This window comes from Dipodomys merriami, unplaced genomic scaffold, assembly GCF_024711535.1.
Source record: "Dipodomys merriami isolate MVZ:Mamm:240054 unplaced genomic scaffold, mDipMer1.0.p SCAF_392, whole genome shotgun sequence".
Taxonomy (NCBI): Eukaryota; Metazoa; Chordata; class Mammalia; order Rodentia; family Heteromyidae; genus Dipodomys; species Dipodomys merriami.
In genome coordinates, this window is record NW_027205515.1 from 621,894 (window position 1) to 641,447 (window position 19,554).

Sequence of the window (19,554 nt, forward strand, 5' to 3'; positions counted from 1 at the left end):
TTCTGATGAAATTTTGTCTGGACTAACTGACAGATTAATAAGTTCAATGCTTTACTGGGACATTAACAAGCTCATTTCCCATGTGTGGGTCTTTCATTTTTTTGAGGGTAGAGAGGACTTTTGGCAACATGTATAGGTGTCTCTTGGACAGAGCCTTGTTCTTGTCTCTGGATAGCAATCCAAAGGAAGGAGAGCGTCTCTTCAGGATACAGGGAGAGATTGAATGATTAGTTGGAGGGAGACCTAAGCTTGGGATGTTGAGAGAGGAAGAACATTTTATTTGCTGAAGACAGTTGGGGAAGGCTTCCTGATGGAGGTCAATGGAAGTGGGCAGGGTTGGAGGAGAAGAGGAATGGCATTCTTTCTTGGGAGAAGCAACTGTAGAAGGAGGGCCTGAGGCAGGAAGAATCAAACCTAGATTAGATGACTTGAGTGGCTAGAGGTGAGAAGGCACAATGGCTGGTGAGAGTTAGGCTAGAATGCAGAACTGTTAATTCTTGTTTTTCAGTGTTGTCTGTGTGTAACAAAGTCTCACTTTCTTCTGTCCTACTCCCATACTTGGGCTCACCAGGGATCCAGCGAGGGAACTGGTTTGTCTGCCTTGCTTCCCCAACCTAAAAACCTGACTGTGAAAGAGACTAATAGGTTGCTCTTGCCCCATGCCTTCTCCCGGAAACCCTTTGATGGCTCCTCTGATACTAAGCCCTCCAGATTGGCTGCTAAGACCAAGCCCTCCTCTCTTGCTCCTGTTGTGGGCACCACAACCACCACTCCATCGCCCTCTGCCATCAAGGCTGCTGCCAAGAGTGCTGCCCTGCAGGTGACGAAGCAGATCACACAGGAGGAGGACGACAGTGATGAAGAAGTAGCTCCTGAGAACTTTTTCTCCCTCCCTGACAAGGCTGAGCCACTTGGAGTTGAGCCATACCCTTATCCTGTCCCCACTGTCCCTGAAGAGCTGCCTCCAGGCACAGAACCAGAGCCGGCTTTCCAGGATGATGCAGCTAATGCCCCCCTTGAGTTCAAGATAGCAGCTGGCTCAAGTGGGGCCCCTTGGATGCCTAAGCCTGGGGATGACTACAGCTATAATCAGTTTTCTGCATATGGCGATGCCAATGCTGCTGGTGCTTATTATCAGGTGGGTAGGGGACATGGAGGGTAGGCCGGGGAATATTAGGTGTGGCATTCAGGGAGAGATTGAGCCAGTAATACAGATTCTGGTGTCATTTGTTTTGATTTTCTTATACCTCTCAGGCCTCAAAATACACTACCTTGTTCTGGATCTGATTTTCCCAAGTCTTGAAGGCTGACAGGCTGGATCACATAGTTGACACCTTTATTCTCTATATTAGTCAGCCTTTAGTTCATAAGGTAAAAAAAATCAACAAAAAGAGGAAAGTTGGGGCTGGGAAGGTGGCTCAGTGGTAGAGTGCTTGCCTTGCATGCATGAGGCCCTGGGTTCGATTCCTCAGCACCACATAAGCAAAAAAGAAAAAAGCTGGAAGTGGCACTGTGGCTCAAGTGGTAGAGCGCTAAGCCTTGAGCTGAAGAGCTAAGGGACAGCGCCCAGGCCCAGAGTTCAGGCCCCACGACCGGACCCCCCCTCAAAAAAAAGAGGAAAGTTATTTGATTTGATTCACAGGTTTTAGAGGTATGAATTTGTTTTGTCTGTGATTGCAAAGCTCTATTGGGTCTGGACATTGCTTTTGGGAGAAGATGTGATAGAAGTTGTCACTTCATGGTGACCAGGAAACAGAAAAGACGAGGATGATGTCCCAGTGTCCAGTGACCTAACTTCCAGTAACCCCCTACCCCTTCTACTACCTCCCAATACTATCACAAGCTAGTGACAGCCTACATGGATCTTGTAGGGGACACTTACCCAAACAATAACATTTTGAAACTAGATGCTTTCCAAGGGAGCTAGTGAGAGTTTCAGGGAGAAGATGGGAGAGGAGCCAGTCATCTCTGATCTTAGATACACAAAATGCCTTTGCAAGTGCAGAGGATACACACTCTAGACTTGTTAGACTTATAGATAGCAGTTAATCCAGGAAGAGTTTCTGGAGGTAGAAGGTCTTGAGAAAACAGAGTGGGAGGGATAGGACTGAGGAGGAAGGAATCAACAAAGTTGATTACAAAGAGGCAATGGGGAAGTGGTAAGAATGTTACAGGAGAATCTGGAACATAACTCCTGCAATAGGTGAGGGATCACTATTTACATGTTTTTTTGTTTTTTTGTTTTTTTGTTTTTTAATACGGTATGGCTGGCTTAGTGGCTTAGTGGTATAGTGCTTGCCTAACATGCATGAAGCCCTGAGTTTGATTCCTCAGTGCCACATAAACAAAAAGTGGCTTAGTGGTATAGTGCTTGTCTAACATGCATGAAGCCCTGAGTTTGATTCCTCAGTGCCACATAAACAAAAAGCCAAAGTGGCCCTGTGGTTCAATTGGTAGAGTGCTAGCTTTGAGCAAAAGAAGCTCAGAGACAATGCCTAAACCCAGAGTTCAGGCTCAGGACTGGCAAACAAAACAAAACAAAACACCCCAAACCATGATATAGTGAAACTGCAGTTAAGTGAAGTGCAATATAGCGAGGGATGACTGTACTTATTTTGGCTCATTATTTCAGAGGTTTTAGTTGAGGGGAGAAGGGCTGGGGGCAGAGGGAAAGGAGAGAACCCTAGACAAGATACAGTCCCTAAGAACAGCTCCCCCAGTGACCCACTTCCTTTACTAGATCCACTTCCCCAAATACCTGGGGACCACCCCCCTATACATATAAGCACTTTGGGGGTTATTACATAGCAAAACATAACAGGAAGGTAGACCAAAGATTTTGAAAGTAATTTTAAGTCTTTACTGTTGATCAGTGATAATTTATCTTCCTTCTGGGTGGTTGTTAGAAAGAACATTGAAGATAACAGGCACTGGGCGAGGGGGGGGGGGTCATACCTGCTCCTGAGGAGGTTGAGATCTAGAGGACTGAGGTTTCAAGCCGGCTGGGCAGAACTAGCCTCCCATTTCCAAAATATTCATCAAAAAGCAAAGGTGGGGGGCTGGGAAGATGGCTCAGTGGTAGAGTGCTTGCCTTGCATCCATGAGGCCCTGGGTTCGATTCCTCAGCACCACATAAGCAGAAAAAAAAAGCTAGAAGTGGCATTGTGGCTCAAGTGGAAGAGCGCTAGCCTTGAGCTGAAGAGCTGAGGGACAGCCCCCAGGCCCAGAGTTCAGGCCCACAACGGGACCCAAAAAACAAAACAAAACAAAACAAGGGTGGCCAGGCACCAATGGCTCACGTCTATAATCCTAGCTACTCAGGAGGCTGAGATCCAAGGATCATGGTTCAAAGCAGGAAAGTCCATGAGACTCTTATCTCCAGTTAACCACCAGAAAACCAGAAGGGCACTGTGGCTCAAGTGGTAGAGCACTTGCCTTGAGCTGAAGAGCTCAGGGACAGCACCCAGGCCCAGAGTTCAAACCCAGGACTGACCAAAAAAAAAGCAAGGGTGCTGCCTAACAGGTGTGAAGACTGAGTTCAAATCCCAGTACTGTCAAAAAGAAAAAAAAGCCGGGCGCTGGTGGCTCACGCCTGTAATCCTAGCTACTCAGGAGGCTGAGATCTGAGGATCATGGTTCAAAGCCAGCCCAGGCAGGAAAGCCCCTGAGACTCTTACCTCAAATAAACTACCAGAAAACTGGAAGTGGCACTGTGGCTCAAGTGGTAGAACACTTGCCTTGAGCTGAAGAGCTGAAGGACAGTGCCCAGGCCAGAGTTCAAGCTCCACGACCGACCAAAAAAAAAAAGCTCATCTAAAAAACCATTGTAGCTGAGTTCCTGTGGCTCATGCCTGTAATCTAGCCAATCAGGAGCCTGAGGTCTGGCGCCACGACGGACCAAAAAAAAAAAAGCTCATCTAAAAAACCAATGTAGCTGAGTTCCTGTGGCTCATGCCTGTAATCTAGCCAATCAGGAGCCTGAGGTCTGAGGATCAAGGTTCAAAGCAGGAAAGTCCCTGAGACTGTTCTCTCCAATTAACCACCAGAAAATAGAAAGTGGAACTGTGGCTCAAGTGGTACAGTGCTTACCTTGAGCTGAAGAGCTCAGGGACAAATGCCCAGGCTCAGAGTTCAAGACTCACCACTGACCAAAAAAAGCAACAACAACCAAAAAAACCACTGTATTTACATCCAGCAAATAAATAACAAATTGAGAGTCTCTGTGTAGTTTTAGATACCATTGAGGCAGTATTAAAATATAAATATACCAGCAGATCTAAAATGTTAAAATGTAAAAGTGTATCTTACGAATACTACTGTAGAAAACATTCTAATTGTCCTGGATTTTTATTTGGGGGGTGGGGGGCTCCAGTCATGGGCCTGAAGTCTGGGCCTGGGCGCTGTCCCTCAGCTCTTCAGCTCAAGGCTAGAGCTCTACCACTCTATAGCGCCACTTCCGGCTTTTTTTTCTTATGTGTGCTGGGGAATCGAACCCAGGGCCTCATACATGCAAGGCAAGCGCTCTACCACTGAGCCATCTTCCCAGCCCCTGGATTTTTTATTTTTATTTTTATTTTGTTTACTTTTTTCTTTTTGATGGTATTGGGGATTGAATTGAGAGACTTAGTGCTTTACCAATTGAACCAGGCCCTAGTCTTTTTAGTTTATTTTTCGGTTAAGGTCTCATACCTTTGGCGGCCTGTTAGCTCTACCTCCTGAGCAGCTGTAGTTATAGGAATGCATGATGATGGCTGGCTGAGAATAGATTTTGTTTTTGGTCGTGGGGCCTGTACTGTGGGCCTGGGCACTGTCTCAGCAGTTCAGCTCAAGGCTAGCACTCTACCAATTGAGCCACAGCGGTGGTGCTGAGGAATCGAACCCAGGTTCTCATGCATGTAAGGCAAGCACTCTACCACTGAGCCACTCTACCACCTTCCCAGCCCCTGGAATAGATTTTTGTATATTATTTATATGTAGTGAATATTAAGCCTGTTTTCTTTTCTTTCTTTTTTTAATTTTTTGGTTGTGGGACTTGAACTGTGGGCCTGGGCACTGTCCTTCAGCTCTTCAGCTCAAGGCAAGCATTCTACAACTGGAGCCATAATACCACTTTGGTTTTCTGGTGGTTAATTGGTGATAAGAGTCTCACAGACTTTCCTGCTGGGCTGGCTTTGAACCATGATCCTCAGAGCTCAGCCTTCTGAGTAGTTAGGATTACAGGTGTGAGCCACTGGTGCCGGCTTTACTTTTTTTTTTTTGGGGGGGGGGGTCCGGTCATGGGGCCTGAACTCTGGGCCTGGGCGCTGTCCCTCAGCTCTTCAGCTCAAGGCTAGCACTCTACCACTTGAGCCACAGCGCTACTTCCAGTTTTTTTCTTATGTGGTGCTGAGGAATCAAACCCAGGGCCTCATGTATGCAAGGCAAGTGCTCAACCACTGAGCCACCTTCCCAGCCGGGCTTTACTTTTTTTTTGGACAAGAAATGAGACTCCATCTCAAAATTTAACTAGCATAAAAAGGGCTGAAGGTGTGGCTCAGTGATAGAGTACTTGCCTAGCATGCATGAGGCCCTGAGTTTGGTCTTTAGCACTAAAACAAAAACAAAAAAAAGGCCAAAATAACCAAGGAATATGGTAATTCCTTTTTCTTTTTTCTTTTTTTGGTATTGGTCCAGAGGCTTGAACTCAGAACCTGGGTGCTGTCCCTGAGCTTCTTTGTGCTCAAGGCTAACACACTACCACTTGAGCCATAGCTCTGTTCCCAGTTTTTTGATGGTTAACTGGACTTCCCTGCCTGGGCTGGCTTTGAACCATGATCCTCAGATCTCAGCCTCCTAAGTAGCTAGGATTACATGCATAAGCCATTAGTCCTGGCCCTGTTTACATTTAACACACTAGAAGATGGATGTTCTTAGAGGGATATTTCTTGGCGTTTTGGGCAAAGGTAGCAGCAAGGAAGAAACAGTTGCTAGGGACAGGGGCTTTGGCCTGTCCTCTGCCTGTTCTTCCTCTTCTGTGCAACAACATCCCAGCAGCTCCCCTCAGAGAGGAAGCAACAGATTTCTACCGGAAAAATCTGGCAACACAAACATAGGTAGTTAGCAGCTTTATATACTCTGTAATACTTAAATAGTAGTTTATATCAGAGATTTACACCCTCCTTTCCTATTTAAAAGACAGTCTCTGTGTGGAGGGCCTAAATAGAATGAGAACAGGGGTAACATGCCTCATGCCCTCTCTTCCCTGCTCCTATCTGTCTGTAGGGGTCTTCTGAGTAGGGGAGCTGGGCTGAGGGCACGATAGAGGTGAGGCTAGGAGTTGCTTTTGGGAAACAACTAAAAGAGTAGGGTGTAGATTGAGCAGGAAAGAATGCCTTTATGCTTTGTCACCCTTCCCTAAAGAGTAACCATGTGCTTAGGCAATGCAGATCACAAAATTGCAAAAACTGGTGAACTAGAGGGCAGGTCCTTGATCTCTACCTTTAACTGAGGTGATGGAGTTTGGGAATCTCTTCTAAGCCTCCTTGATGAGGTTTGTCCTGTTTCTGGGCAGACCTTGACCTCTCACCCCTGGGTCCTCAGGGTTTTTTTTTTCTTTCTTGCCAGTCCTTGGGGCTTGAACTCAGGGCCTGGGCACTGTCCCTGAGCTTCTTTTGCTCGAGGCTGGCACTCTACCACTGAGACACCTTACCAGCCCCCTTCAGAGTTTTTTGTTTATTTGTTTTTGTTTTAATTTTCTCTTTGTCCATAGGATTATTACAGTGGTGGCTACTATCCTGCACAGGACCCGGCTCTGGTTCCCCCCCAGGAAATTGCCCCAGATGCCTCCTTCATTGATGATGAAGCAGTGAGTTGATAAAGCATAAATAATCTTTCTTTTCTTTTTTGAGACAAGAGTCTTATTATGCAGCCCAAGATGGTCTTGAACTAGGGATTCTCATGCCTAAAGCCTTCCAATTGTATCTCTATTTCCCTCCCTCCATTCTTTCCTCCCTCCTTCCCACCTTCCCTCTTTCCCTCCTTCCTCCCTTCCCTCTCCTTCCGGAACTCAGGGCCTTGAACTCTCATTCAGTTTGCTCAAGGCTAATGCGTTACCACTTGAGCCACAGTTCCACTTCTGACTTTTTGCTGGTATTTTGCTGTTGAATTAGAGATAAGAGGCTCTCAGACTTTTCTGCCCAGGCTAGCTTTGAACTGTGATCCTTAGATCTCAGCTTCCTGAGTAGCTAGATTACAGGCATGAGCCACTGGTACCCAGCTGTTCCTGTATTTTTTTCCTTTGTTTCTTTCCAGTTTAAGCGGCTACAGGGCAAGAGGAACCGAGGGAGGGAGGAAATCAACTTTGTGGAGATCAAAGGTGATGACCAGCTCAGTGGGGCCCAGCAGTGGATGACCAAGTCATTGACAGAAGAGAAAACCATGAAGTCATTCAGCAAAGTACGTGGGAAAGGTCTGTTGGGTAGCCAGCTTAGAAGGCCACAGAGCAAAATCTTGTCTTGATTGCACACTCATTGTTACTGTTGGCAACACCTTTAGCAAACACTTCTGCCCATGATAGTGGAGTATGCACGGAGTCTCACAGGTACAGTTCTGGCCTTCTAGATTTTGGCAGCACTATAATCATTGTCTAGCTGGTGGTAGAGACTGGCTATTAGGTGATTAGAGCAGTCCCTGGCCTGATCTGGGAAGACTTCTGATATGTTGTGGTACCTTTCCATTGGATAGACCAGTAGCTGCTGTGCCCTTTCCCAACAGTCACGTTCCTTTCTCTACCCTGTTACTCTAGGGCCTGCTCAGCACATCTTTGAGGTATGGACACTGTAGAGCCATAAAAAAGACTTTGGGTCCTAGGGTCCAAGCATGTAACTCTTATCTCCTTTCCTTTTTCCCCATTATTTATGTAACCAGCCGTGATCTTCCAAATACCTTTTTCTCCCACTTTTCCCACTACCCTCCTGCTTTTTCTGTGCTAGTTTTCTTTGGTGTGATGAAAATCTCATTTAGTAGCTGAGTATAGCAAATGTGGACATTTATGAGCCTGCCACGTGGTGGGGGGGGGGGAGGGGAGAGAATGTGGGGAAGCCCTGGATTTGAGCCCAGCACAAGCAAGGCCAAGGTTGAGGATTTTATTCCCTCCGCCTCCCCCCATTTGCTTTGCTTTGTTCTGTGGCCACAGATGGCTATCCAAGCCCCAGCCGTTTGTTTTAACTGAATGCTGGCGGTCATACAGGACAGAGCAAAGGATTGTGGTTAGATCATCACAGATCCATCACTGTTTACTGGAAAAACCATTTAGGAAAGTGTGCTCTACTAACTGCAGGTCGAGAAGCATCATCACATAGTAATAGCTGCTGTTGTCAGTGTTCACGATGGTCCTGGAATATCACTGAATGTTTTATATATATCATCTTTATCTGTCATTTAAAATGACATACAATAACATCAAGGAATTAGAATTTGCTATTCTTCCAGCTCCAGGTTTTCTTCTACCATCTTACTGTATTTTTATTTTCTTAAGAAAATAAGGGGAAAAAAATATGGTCCCTGTTCTTGAGGATTTGACAGCATAGTTGGGAAGAGATTTAAGGACACTTGAGTGCAAATGATTACAGTGCAAATTGATTACATAAGTGCTGAGGAGACTCTGGAGAGGAGTTTTGAGAGTTGGGTGGGGCTGACTAGGAAGCTTCTAGCTTGAGACAACTGGCAGAGGATAGAAAAACCACAGAATGAAAGCCCAGACCAATATAGACTTTGACAGTAAATCATTTGCATCAAATTTGGTTAGGGACTCTAGAAGACTGGCGAAAGGTGGAGTGATTGTGAAATTTATAATTCCAGGGAGCTGTTGGCACTTTCTAGAATGGAGGTGGTAGGTTTCAGCCAAAGGTGATTGATGAGGAGCTGTATGTAGGAGTCAGGTTAGACATCTGGTCTGATTGGGGAGAAGGGGACAGAGATGTAGGTTTAAGGGGGAGATGGACACAAGGGTTTTGAGGAGACTTGGAGGGAAGGCAGAAGATCACCTGTATACTCTGGCACTTACACTGCCTTAGACTAATTGCAGGCAATAAAACTGGTCTCAAATGTCTACCATTTGCTGGTGCTGGACTCAAATGTCCAGAGCTTAGTGCTGATGGGTGGCGTTACTAAAGAAACAAGACAGTCTTGACCTCAAAATATTTCCAGTCTAATGGGGGATATTAGTAGGCTATTTCAAGCAAGTATTTTGAGCTTGGGTTTTTATTTCCTTTTTTGCATAATGGCTGTAACAAAAATAACTTTTGTAAGTATATAGACATAAAGTCAGCCCAAACTGACTTTTTCCCTAGGATTTGGGCTATGTAAGTGGTTTTTCTTTCCTTAATATTGCAGTGTCTACAAGGAGAAACTTGTATTTTTCTTCATGTGAGTTAAGGACTGTTTTTTCCCTTGCAGAAGAAAGGTGAGCAGCCCACAGGTCAGCAGCGGCGGAAACACCAGATCACATATCTGATTCATCAGGTGAGGAGAGTGAGGGCCAAGGCCCAGCCAGGATCCCTATAAATCTGGGAATTTGAGGCCTGAGCTCTGGCCTAAGGAGCCCAAGTGCAGGATCAGCGTTCAGCGGGCACCTTCCCTGTTACCTGTGTGACCACTAGGTGGAGATGTGTTCTTATGCATCATCCTGTTCTGCCTCTGCTCTCTGTCCATAAGATATATGTTCAAGCTGGGCATCAGTGGCTTATGCCTTAATACTAGTTATTCAGAAGGCTGAGATCTGAGAATCAGGGTTTGAAGCCAGCCAGGGCAGGAAAGTCCTCTTATCTCCAATTAATCACAGAAAAAAGCCTGAAATAGTGCTGTGTCTCAAGTGGTAGAGCAAAAGGAGCCAGGGACAGAGTTCAAGGCCCTGGACCAGCAAAGTACAGATGCTTAGAATAAACTCTATTAAGTGAAAGTTTGGATATACAAAACAGTTTAAGAGAATAAAATGGATTATAAGTTACAAGTTCATCTAGAATTAAAAAACTTAATCAGGGAACTGGTAGTTCATGCCTGTAATCTTCGCTACTCAGGAGGTTGAGATCTGAGGACTGAGGTTCAAAGCCAGCCTAGGCAGGAAAGTCTGTGAGATTCTTATCTCCAACTAACCATCAAAAAGCTAGAAGTGAAGCTGTGGCTCAGGTGGTAGAGCACCAGCCTGGAAAGAAAAAGGACACACAGACACACACACACACACCCCTACCCCTAACACACACACACACACACACGTACACACCCCTACCCCTAACACACACACACACACACACACACACACACACACACACACACACACACACACACACACACACACACACACACACACACACACACACACACACACACACACACCCTCTAAAGGAAAGATTGACTCTCCAACACACACATATTTCCAACACACACCCTTAAAGGAATTGACTCCAACACACACACATACACACACACACCCTTAAAGGAATTGACTCCCAACACACACGCACGCACGCACGCACCACATACACACACACACACACACACACACACACACCTACACCTAAAGGAAAGATTGACTCTCTAACATCCACCTAATGGTGCTATATTCTCTAATACATTATTCAGAATTACAGATAACCCAAAAAGGTCTTTGAGAATTAGAATATGTCTTGATAATTACTCAGTTTAACTAGGTAACTCACATCATCATTAAATCATTAGACATCCTCTTGAGCCCCACTGTACTTAATGCTTTTGAAGATACAGGCATGAATGAGACTTGCTTATGGCCCTCATCCTAAGGAGTATGCATTTCAGCTGGTAATTTCCATGGCAAATCTTGCTTACATTGTCCTTGTCATCTTTTTACTTCCCTTGTCAAGAATTCCTCTGCATTTTCTCCATTTTGTGGTTTGAAGGCAGAGTCTTTACTCCCTCCTATTCCAAATGAGTAGGCATCAACTAACTTGGGGTGCATTGTGAACCTCCTTTCCAGAGGTGGTGCTTGCACATTCCTAGAATGCAGGCCAGGCCAGAAGGGGTTGAAATAAGAGAGAGGTCATTATTGTACCTCTCAGGTTTTTTTTTTTTTGGGGGGGGGGAGGTCCGGTCGTGGGCCTGAACTCTGGGCCTGGGCGCTGTCCCTCAGCTCTTCAGCTCAAGGCTAGTGCTCTACCACTTGAGATACAGCACCACTTCCAGCTTTTTTTTTTTTTCCTGCTTATGTGGTGCTGAGGAATCGAACCCAGGGCCTCATGCATGCAAGGCAAGTGCTATACCACTGAGCCACCTTCCCAGCCCCCATCTCAGGTTTTTTATACAGCATTTCAGTGGTTGTATTAAAATGGTGTGAATTTCTAGGTTGCTGAATATTCTACCCAGTGCAACAGCAAAACTGCGTCTCTAGACTAAGTGATAGTTTATTGGTGAACTGGTTTGCCCTCCAAAGCCTCTCTCATTCTGCTGGTCAGGTGTCAGAGGTAACTGATTCATCTTTTCAGAAACCCCTTCTAGTCTCCTTGTATACTTCCCACTTGAGTGACTTGGTTTTAATTCTGTCAGATAAGCATAAGGATTCTTGAGTTTTGTTCTGATTAAATCATCCCAGACATGATTTTCCTTTTTCATGTGGTCTTCTATTTCAGTAAAATAAAATTAAGGTCTGGCGGTGTGGTTAAAGCAGTACAGTCAATGCCTACCTTAAAAGCATAGAGTTGTAGCAGGCACCGGTGGCTCACGCCTGTAATCCTAGCTACTCAGGAGGGTGAGATCTGATGATCGAGGTTCAAAGCCAGCCTAGGCAGGAAAGTCCATGAGGTTCTTTTTTTTTTGGGGGGGGGGTCTGGTCGTGGGGCCTGAACTCTGGGCCTGGGCGCTGTCTCTCAGCTCTTCAGCTCAAGGCTAGCACTCTACCACTTGAGCCACAGCGCCACTTCCGGCTTTTTTCTTTTTTCTTATGTGGTGCTGAGGAATCGAACCCAGGGCCTCAGGCATGCAAGGCAAGTGCTCTACCACTGAGCCACCTTCCCAGCCCCTTCATGAAGTTCTTTTTTTTTTTTTTTTTTTTTTTTTTTTTGGGTCCAGTTGTGGGGCCTGAACTCTGGGCCTGGGCACTGCTGTCCCTCAGCTCTTCAGCTCAAGGCTAGCGCTCTACCACTTGAGCTACAGCGCCACTTCCGGCTTTTTTCTTTTTGCATATGTGGAGCTGGGGAATCGAACCCAGGGCCTCAGGCATGCAAGGCAAGCACTCTACCACTGAGCCACCTTCCCAGCCCTTCATGAAGTTCTTATCTCCAATAAACCACTAGAAAAATGGAAGTGACGCAGTGGCTCAAGCGATAGTGCACTCACCTTGAGCTGAAGAGCGCAGGGATATCACCCAAGCCTATAGTTCAAGCCCCACGACCGACAAAAAAAAGTATAGAGTCCTAAGTTCAAATCTCAGTACTGAAAAAAAAATTATTTGGTTGGTCCTGGGGCTTGAACTCAGGGCCTAGGTATTATCCCTGAGCTTTTTCACTTAAGGCTAGCACTCTACATTTGAGCCACAGCTCCACTTCTTGTTTTCTGGTGGTTAATTGGAGATAAGAGTCTTGTGGACTTCCTTGCACAGGCTGGCTTCAAACTATGATCCTCAGATGTCAGCCTCCTAAGTATTGAGTATTATAAGCATGAGCTATTGGCACCTGGCTAAAAGGATTTACTGTTTCCCTATAATTATAACGATGGAAGAATTATTATTACTATTTTTGTCGGTGTGGAGTTTGAACTGTGGGCCTGGACACTGTCCCACTGAGCTCTTCAGCTCAAGGCGAAGGCTCTACCACAGCACTTCTGGTTTTCTGGTAATTAACTGGAGATAGGAGTCTTTCCTGCCTGGGCTGGCTTTGAATAGTGATCCTCAGATCTCAGCTTCCTGAGTAGCTAGGATTCACAGGTGTGAGCCATTGGCATCCAGCCGGGAGAATGATTTTTAAATTGGAAAGTCACAAGTCAAGAAGAAAATGTCTCTGGGCGCCAGTGGCTCACGCCTTGTAATCCTACGTACTCAGAAGGCTGAGATCTGAGGAATCACAGTTCAAAGCCAGCTCAGGCAGAAAAGTCCGTGAGACTCTTATCTCCAATAAACCACTAGAAAAACAGAAGTGGTGCTGTGGCTCAAGTGGTAGAACGCTAGCCTTGAGCTGAAGAGCTCAGGGACAGTGCCCAGGCCTAGAGTTCAAGCCCCACACTGACCAAAAAAAAAAAAGAAAATGTTAGAAGAAAATATGGCTTAGCCGGGCGCCGGTGGCTCATGCCTGTAATCCTAGCTACTCAGGAGGTTATCTGAGGATCGCAGTTCAAAGCCAGCCCGGGCAGGAGAGACCGTGAGACTCTTATCTCCAATAAACCACTAGAAAAACCAGAAGTGGCGCTGTAGCTCAAGTGGTAGAGTGCTCGCCTTGAGCTGAAGAGCTGAGGGACAGCGCCCAGGCCCAGAGTTCAAGTCCCACAACCACCAAAAAAAAAAAAGAAAAGAAAAAAAAGAAAATATGGCTTAGTGCTAGAGTACTTGCCTAGCATGCATGAAGCTCTAGGTTTGATTCCTCAGTACCACATAAACAGAAAGGATGGAAGTGGCACTGTGTGTGGCTCAAGTGATAGAGTGCTAACCTTGAGCAAAAGAAGCTTAGGGACAGTGCCTAGACCTGAGTTCAAACCCCAGGACTGGCAAAAAAAAAAAAAGTCTTTCAAAATTCTAGTTAAGGATTGGGGCTGTAGCTCAATTGTAGACTGGGTGCTTAACATGAATAAGATCCTGGGTTCCATCCCAATATAAACCAACCCTATGTGATTTCCCCACCCCCTCCCCTCCCCTCCACAGGCTAAGGAGAGGGAGCTGGAACTGAAGAACACCTGGTCAGAGAACAAGCTCAGCCGCCGTCAGACCCAAGCCAAATATGGATTTTAGGGCTCTGGAACTGATCTCCCAAGATCTTCTGCCAGCACAGTTGGCCCGGCCTCCAGCTTCACCTCTGGGACCCCAGCTGCTCTAAGCCCAGGACCTCTTTCCCTGTGGACCCAGCCCTTGCCTCTGCAAGAAGGAACCTATTTGATAGATTTTTCTTAACCAGTTAGAAATTCAGCTCCTTTCTGTGTCGGAGCTTGCAAAGACTTGAGTGGCGCCTCTGAAGGGCTCTTGAGTTCTTGGATGGGAGTTTTGCTCTCTGGCGGGTATGATAAAATGTTGAACTCTCCCCAACTTTTTTTTTTTTTTTTTAACCAGGGATGTTTGTTGAAATAAAACATTGTCTGACAGATGCTGCCTGCCCTGTGCTAGATCTCAGTGTTTAGTATGTGTGAAGTTCCCTTCACTTGACTGTTTGGCTTTTTCTTCTCTGTCCACCCTTTCAACTGGACCTATGACCATTGAAGATCAAGGTTATATGCATGGTTTTGTCTAGGGCAGGATGATTCCTTTCCTTCCCTTTTCCTTTCCCTTCCTTATATGCCAGTCCCAGGGCTGAACTAGGGCTGAACTCAGGGTCTGGGCACTATCTCTAAGCTTTTTCACTTAAGGCTAGCACTCTACCATTTAATCCACAGCTCTGCGTCCAGCTTTTTGTGGTTAATTGGAAATAAGAGTGTCAGCCGGGCACTGATGACTCACATCCTAGCTAGTACTTAGGAGGCTGTGATCTGAGGATCGAGGTTCAAAGCCAGCCTGGACAGCAAAGTTTGTGACCATTAACTCCAATTAACCACCAGAAAACTGGAAGTGGAGCTGTGACTCAAAATAGTAGAGTCCTAGCCTTGAGCAGAAAAGCTCAGGGACAGTGTCCAGGCAGAGTTCAAGCCCCACAACCTAGAACACCTGACTCTCTTCTCTGCCCCCTCTCCTCTCCTGTTCTCTTCTCCCTTCCCCTCTCTTCCTTCTCCCCCCCCTCTTTCCCCCTTCCTCCCCTTTTCTCCCCCCTCCCTTCCTCTCCCTTCCCCTCCCCTTAGGTTGTACAAAGGGGTTTCATTTAGCAAGATGATTTTCAGAGGGGCCTGTGATCACAAATATGGGGGTGAGGGATGTTAGGAGTTTGCTTCTATGGCATAGAAGCCTTATTAAACATAAAATAACATCCAGTGGGAAGTAGAACAGCACAAATACCTGTGCCCCAAATATCTGTCAGAAGGTGAACCTAGTTTATATTGAGGTCATTGGCCTTGGCTGGTTAGAAGCTCAGCATAGAACTTGGGAGCTAAACAGATTTTCCTAGACTCCTAGATTTTGTTGGGAAGGGGAGGTGTTGGTGTCTGCAGATTCCAATTAATTGGAAGAATAATATGCTTAGAGGGACGGGGCAGAAGGCATGATCCCTCACCGAGGGCATTGTTTGAGTAAGGTTGGTCACTAGGTGTGCAAACATGTAGGAGGGCTTAGCCACCATTGTTACCTGTAGGAAAAAGGGTTGAAGGAACTTTTGCCTAAGAGCCCTGGGATGCAGGTGGTGCCAGATGCACGTGTCCACTGCTGCAGGGAACAGAAGAGAATTAATGTCAAGCAATCCTGGTAACAGGTGAGGCCAAGGCCACAGGCAGTTTGAAGATGTATGGGGAGAACTTGGAAATAAGAAGGATGAGGCAGAGTGAAGCATCCCACCATGCTGCTTCAGGTTGTGTGCTGGGTAAGTTATGGAGTCTGTTTCTCATTAAGTACATTGGAGGGTTTCATCACTTACAGGAAAACCACCCGCTTATCTGAAATCTGACCTACTTTGTGTTGGAGCCAGACGGGGCTCCTGCATCCCTTGGGGACACTCAGGCTAGGCTGTGGATGTCCAAATCTGAGTATCCAGCCAGCCTTTAGTAAGGGGCATCAGCTCTGGCCACATTCCCACTGTCCCCCCCAGGCCAGGGCTGAAAGCTGAGGTCTGCCCCTACAGGGTGTCTTAGATGGCAGGATGGTTCAGCAGGACCCAGAAGACTCATGATCCCCTTGAGCCAAGTGCTGGCTTCCTTAGTTCCAGTGTGAGGAAGGTGCAGCCCTTCCCATGTGAGCTCTACCCTCTCTGTAGTTCTCATTTAGAAGTTTTCTTTTTAGGAGCACTGTGATCAGGAAGGGTAAGATGGTAGAATTGGAATAAATATCTCTGAATCCTCTTGCATGCCACCTTCAGGCCACATTTTTATTTTATTTTATTTTTTGAGGGGTCCGGTCGCGGGGCCTGAACTCTGGGCCTGGACTCTGTCCCTCAGCTCTTCAGCTCAAGGCTAGCGCTCTACCACTTGAGCCACAGCGCCACTTCCGGCTTTTTTCTTTTTGCTTATGTGGTGCTGAGGAATCGAACCCAGGGCCTCAGGCATGCAAGGCAAGTGATCTACCACTGAGCCACCCCTTCCCAGCCCATTAGGCCTCGCTTTTATAAGGAATCACTTTTTAGTCTTATCAGAGATAACATTTTGGGACTGGGAATGTGACTTAGTGCTTGCCTAGCATGTATGAAGCCCTAGGTTTGATTCCTCATTACCACCAACACAGAAAAGGCCAGAAGTGGTGCTGTGTCTCAAGTGGTAGAGCACTAGCCTTGAGCAAAAGAAGCTCAGGCACAGTGCCCAGGCCCAGAGTTCAAGACCCATACCGCCCTCCCCCCTAAAAAAAAATACTTGTCTAAAACTGGCATGGTAGCAGTCATCATTACAAACCAAACCAAGTGGGAAAGTGTCATAATGAGAGAGTTTCATGTCTTCCCAATGGCACGGCCCCTGGGGAAGATTCAGCCATCTTGTCACCCAACTGCGGTGCTGGACTTGCTGCCCAAGAAGCCTCAGTCTGCTGGGTGTTGGTGACAGAACACCTGTAATTGTAGTTAGTCTGAAGATCACGGCTTGAAGCCAGCCCAGGCAGACAAATCCATAATACTCTGCTGGAACTGGAGGTGTTGGTGTGGCTCAAGTGCCAGCCTTGAGTAGAAAGAGGTAAGGGAGAGCGCCCAGACTCTATTCAAGCCCAGTATCAGCACGTGCGCGCGTACACACAATCTATTGAGGGGCAAGCCTAGGTTCTGGCTGGGGAACAGTGGCGAGGATGCTGGAATGCTCTAGTTGTTTGCTGTTTATCTTTCCTTTCTATCCACCCATGTTCAGCTTATTTTCAGGGGTAGTCTAAGGTTGACAACTGGCAGAATAAGGACAGATGAGGTTTGGGAGTTACAGCTTTCCACTCCCTGCCCCTCCCCCACCCCCAGACACTAATCTCAGGTGACTTTTAGGGTACTAGGGTCTGAACTTAGGTCCTTACACTTGCTAGGTAGGTACTCTGAAGTCCCCCTCTCTCTGTCTGTTTCTATATCTCTATCTCTTTCTCTGTCTCTTTCTCTGTCTGTCTGTCTCTCTCTCTTTTTATCAGTCTTGGGGCCTGAACTCTGGGCCTAGGCGCTGTCCCTCAGCTCAAGATTAGTGCTCTACCACTTGAGCCACAGCACCACTTGCAGCTTTTTCTGTTTATGTGGTGCTGAGGAATGGAACACAGGGACTCAAGCATGCAAGGCTAGCGCTCTACCACTGAGCCACCTCCTCTGCCCCTCGTCTCTTTTGAGTAGCTAGCTTTACAGGTGTGGGCCATCATGCTCAGTCCGCAGGTGGCCTTGGGACGGTCTCATATTAGCTGGAGAAGCCAATGGAATGAAAAGGGCAGGAGTAGGAAAAAGATGTGGAGAGCCATAATGCCCAAGGAGCCAAGCCTGGGGAAGAGCTAGACTGAGAGTGGTAGGAGCAATGCTTGCAGCTCATGGCAAAGCCTTCCATTCTGAGGGGATGTAGTCTGGTGTGAGAGACCATCCTGCAGACTAGACTGAGCCAGAGAGGCACTGCTTGAGGAGGGAGGAAGGATGAGGGAGGTTGACCATGGGAAGACTGAGTCAGCTGAGAATACTTTCTCCAGGCATGAGGAATCTGTCTTCAGAGGAGGGAAAGTCTTAATATAATTGCCCAGCCCCATTCTGCTCAAGTTACTCAACCACTCCATCCTAAAGTTTTACTGCAGCCCCAGGCCTCAGCTTGGTAGTGAAGTCAGGGTTGGGTGGATTCCTCCTAGTTGTTTTTAGCCACCTTGATTTTTTCCCTCCCTCCCCCTTTCAGTGCTAGAGATAGAACCTTGGTCCTATTCATCCTAGGCCAACACTACCACTGAACTATACCACAACTTACTGCCTTGGACTTCAGGCAGGCCTGGAACCTTATACTTTGGTCTACCAGGAATCTCTTGCTATCAAAACACTGGATTGGGATCACAGCACCTGGGCCCTGGCCCTGACTGCCTCCAGCTATCCTCCCTAGATCTCAGTTTCCTCTTTAGATAAACAAAAAATTAGTTATGAAGCTGGGCACTGGTGGCTCATGCCTGTAATCCGAGCTACTCAGGAAGCTGAGATCTGAGGATTGCAGTTAGAAGCCAGCCCAGGCAGGAAAGTCTGTGACACTCTGATCTCCAATTAACCACTCCCAAGCTGAAAGGAGAGCTGTGGCACCAAGTGGTAGAGTGTTAGCCTTGAGCAAAATTACAGGGACACAGCCCTGAGTTCAAACCCCATGACCACCCTCCCCACACAGACCTCCTGGATAAAAGTTGGTTATGATAGGTATCCGAAGTTCCTTTTGGCCCCAGCAGGCCTGTAGTTGGGATAGTCTGTTAAGGAAACTAGTATGCAAATCAAATATGAGCTCTGATTTATAAAGAATGTGGGGACCGGAGCACAGAAAAGGGCTGCTAAAGGCTGCACAGCTAGCTAGCACACTGCCAACATGGTAATCCAGGTCCCGTGATCACGTTCCCTGAATCCTGTCACCCCATAGAAAAAAAGGATGGTATAGAGTCCTAGACCCCACCCTGTCCTGTAGTAAAAACATCTCAAGACAGGCACTGGTGGCCCACACCTATAATCCTAGCTACTCAGGAGGCTGAGATCTGAGGATCACAGTTCAAAGCCAGCCCAGGCAGGAGAGTCTGTGAGACTCTTATCTCCAATTAACCACCAGAAAACCAGAAGTGGTGCTGTAGCTCAAGTGGTAGAGTGTTAGCCTTGAGCTGAACATCTCAGGGACAGCGCCCAGGCCAAGTTCAAGCCCCACAACTAAAAGAAAAAAAGGAAAATATCTCTGCCCCTCTCCCCACCTGGCCATTGTGTTTTATCTGGAAGTCTGGAGGGGCCTTTGGTTTCTCATCTGATCCCATCCCTTGCTATACAACAAACCACAGTGTATCCTTCCACCACCACAAGGAGTCCACCTTGAAAAAACTCCAGAGTCTCATCTGAGACTTCATTGTGCTTTTAGCTTTCCTGACTCAGCAGAGCCATCTGCTCCTTGCTGCCATCCTATCCTCTTGCTCAGGAGGGGTTTAGACCTATAGACAAAGGAAGTATAACCCCATGTCTGTTGATTCAGCATCGTATTTCTCCTTAAGCTGATCAGCATTGGAGTGGAAAGGAGGGAAATGGCTAGTCATTGGAGCTGGCACAGCCACAGGGCCAGGCTGGAGGTGGTGTGATAATGGCAATGCCCAGGCCTCCAGAAGGCAGTTGGAGGCAAGAATCT

At 46.8% G+C, this 19,554-nt stretch overlaps 1 protein-coding gene across 1 annotated transcript in view; it reads left to right on the forward strand.

Annotated features, from left to right (window-relative positions):
• Prcc (proline rich mitotic checkpoint control factor) overlaps window positions 1–14,289 on the forward strand; it is a 34,643-nt gene extending 20,354 nt beyond the window's left edge. The window contains exons 3-7 of the mRNA XM_069990220.1: window positions 572–1,138; window positions 6,749–6,844; window positions 7,291–7,434; window positions 9,436–9,501; window positions 13,856–14,289. Coding sequence (XP_069846321.1) covers window positions 572–1,138; window positions 6,749–6,844; window positions 7,291–7,434; window positions 9,436–9,501; window positions 13,856–13,942 — 960 coding nt within the window. The 3' untranslated portion in view covers window positions 13,943–14,289. The remainder of the gene's footprint in view (window positions 1–571; window positions 1,139–6,748; window positions 6,845–7,290; window positions 7,435–9,435; window positions 9,502–13,855) is intronic.
• The last annotated feature ends 5,265 nt before the right edge of the window (window positions 14,290–19,554 follow it).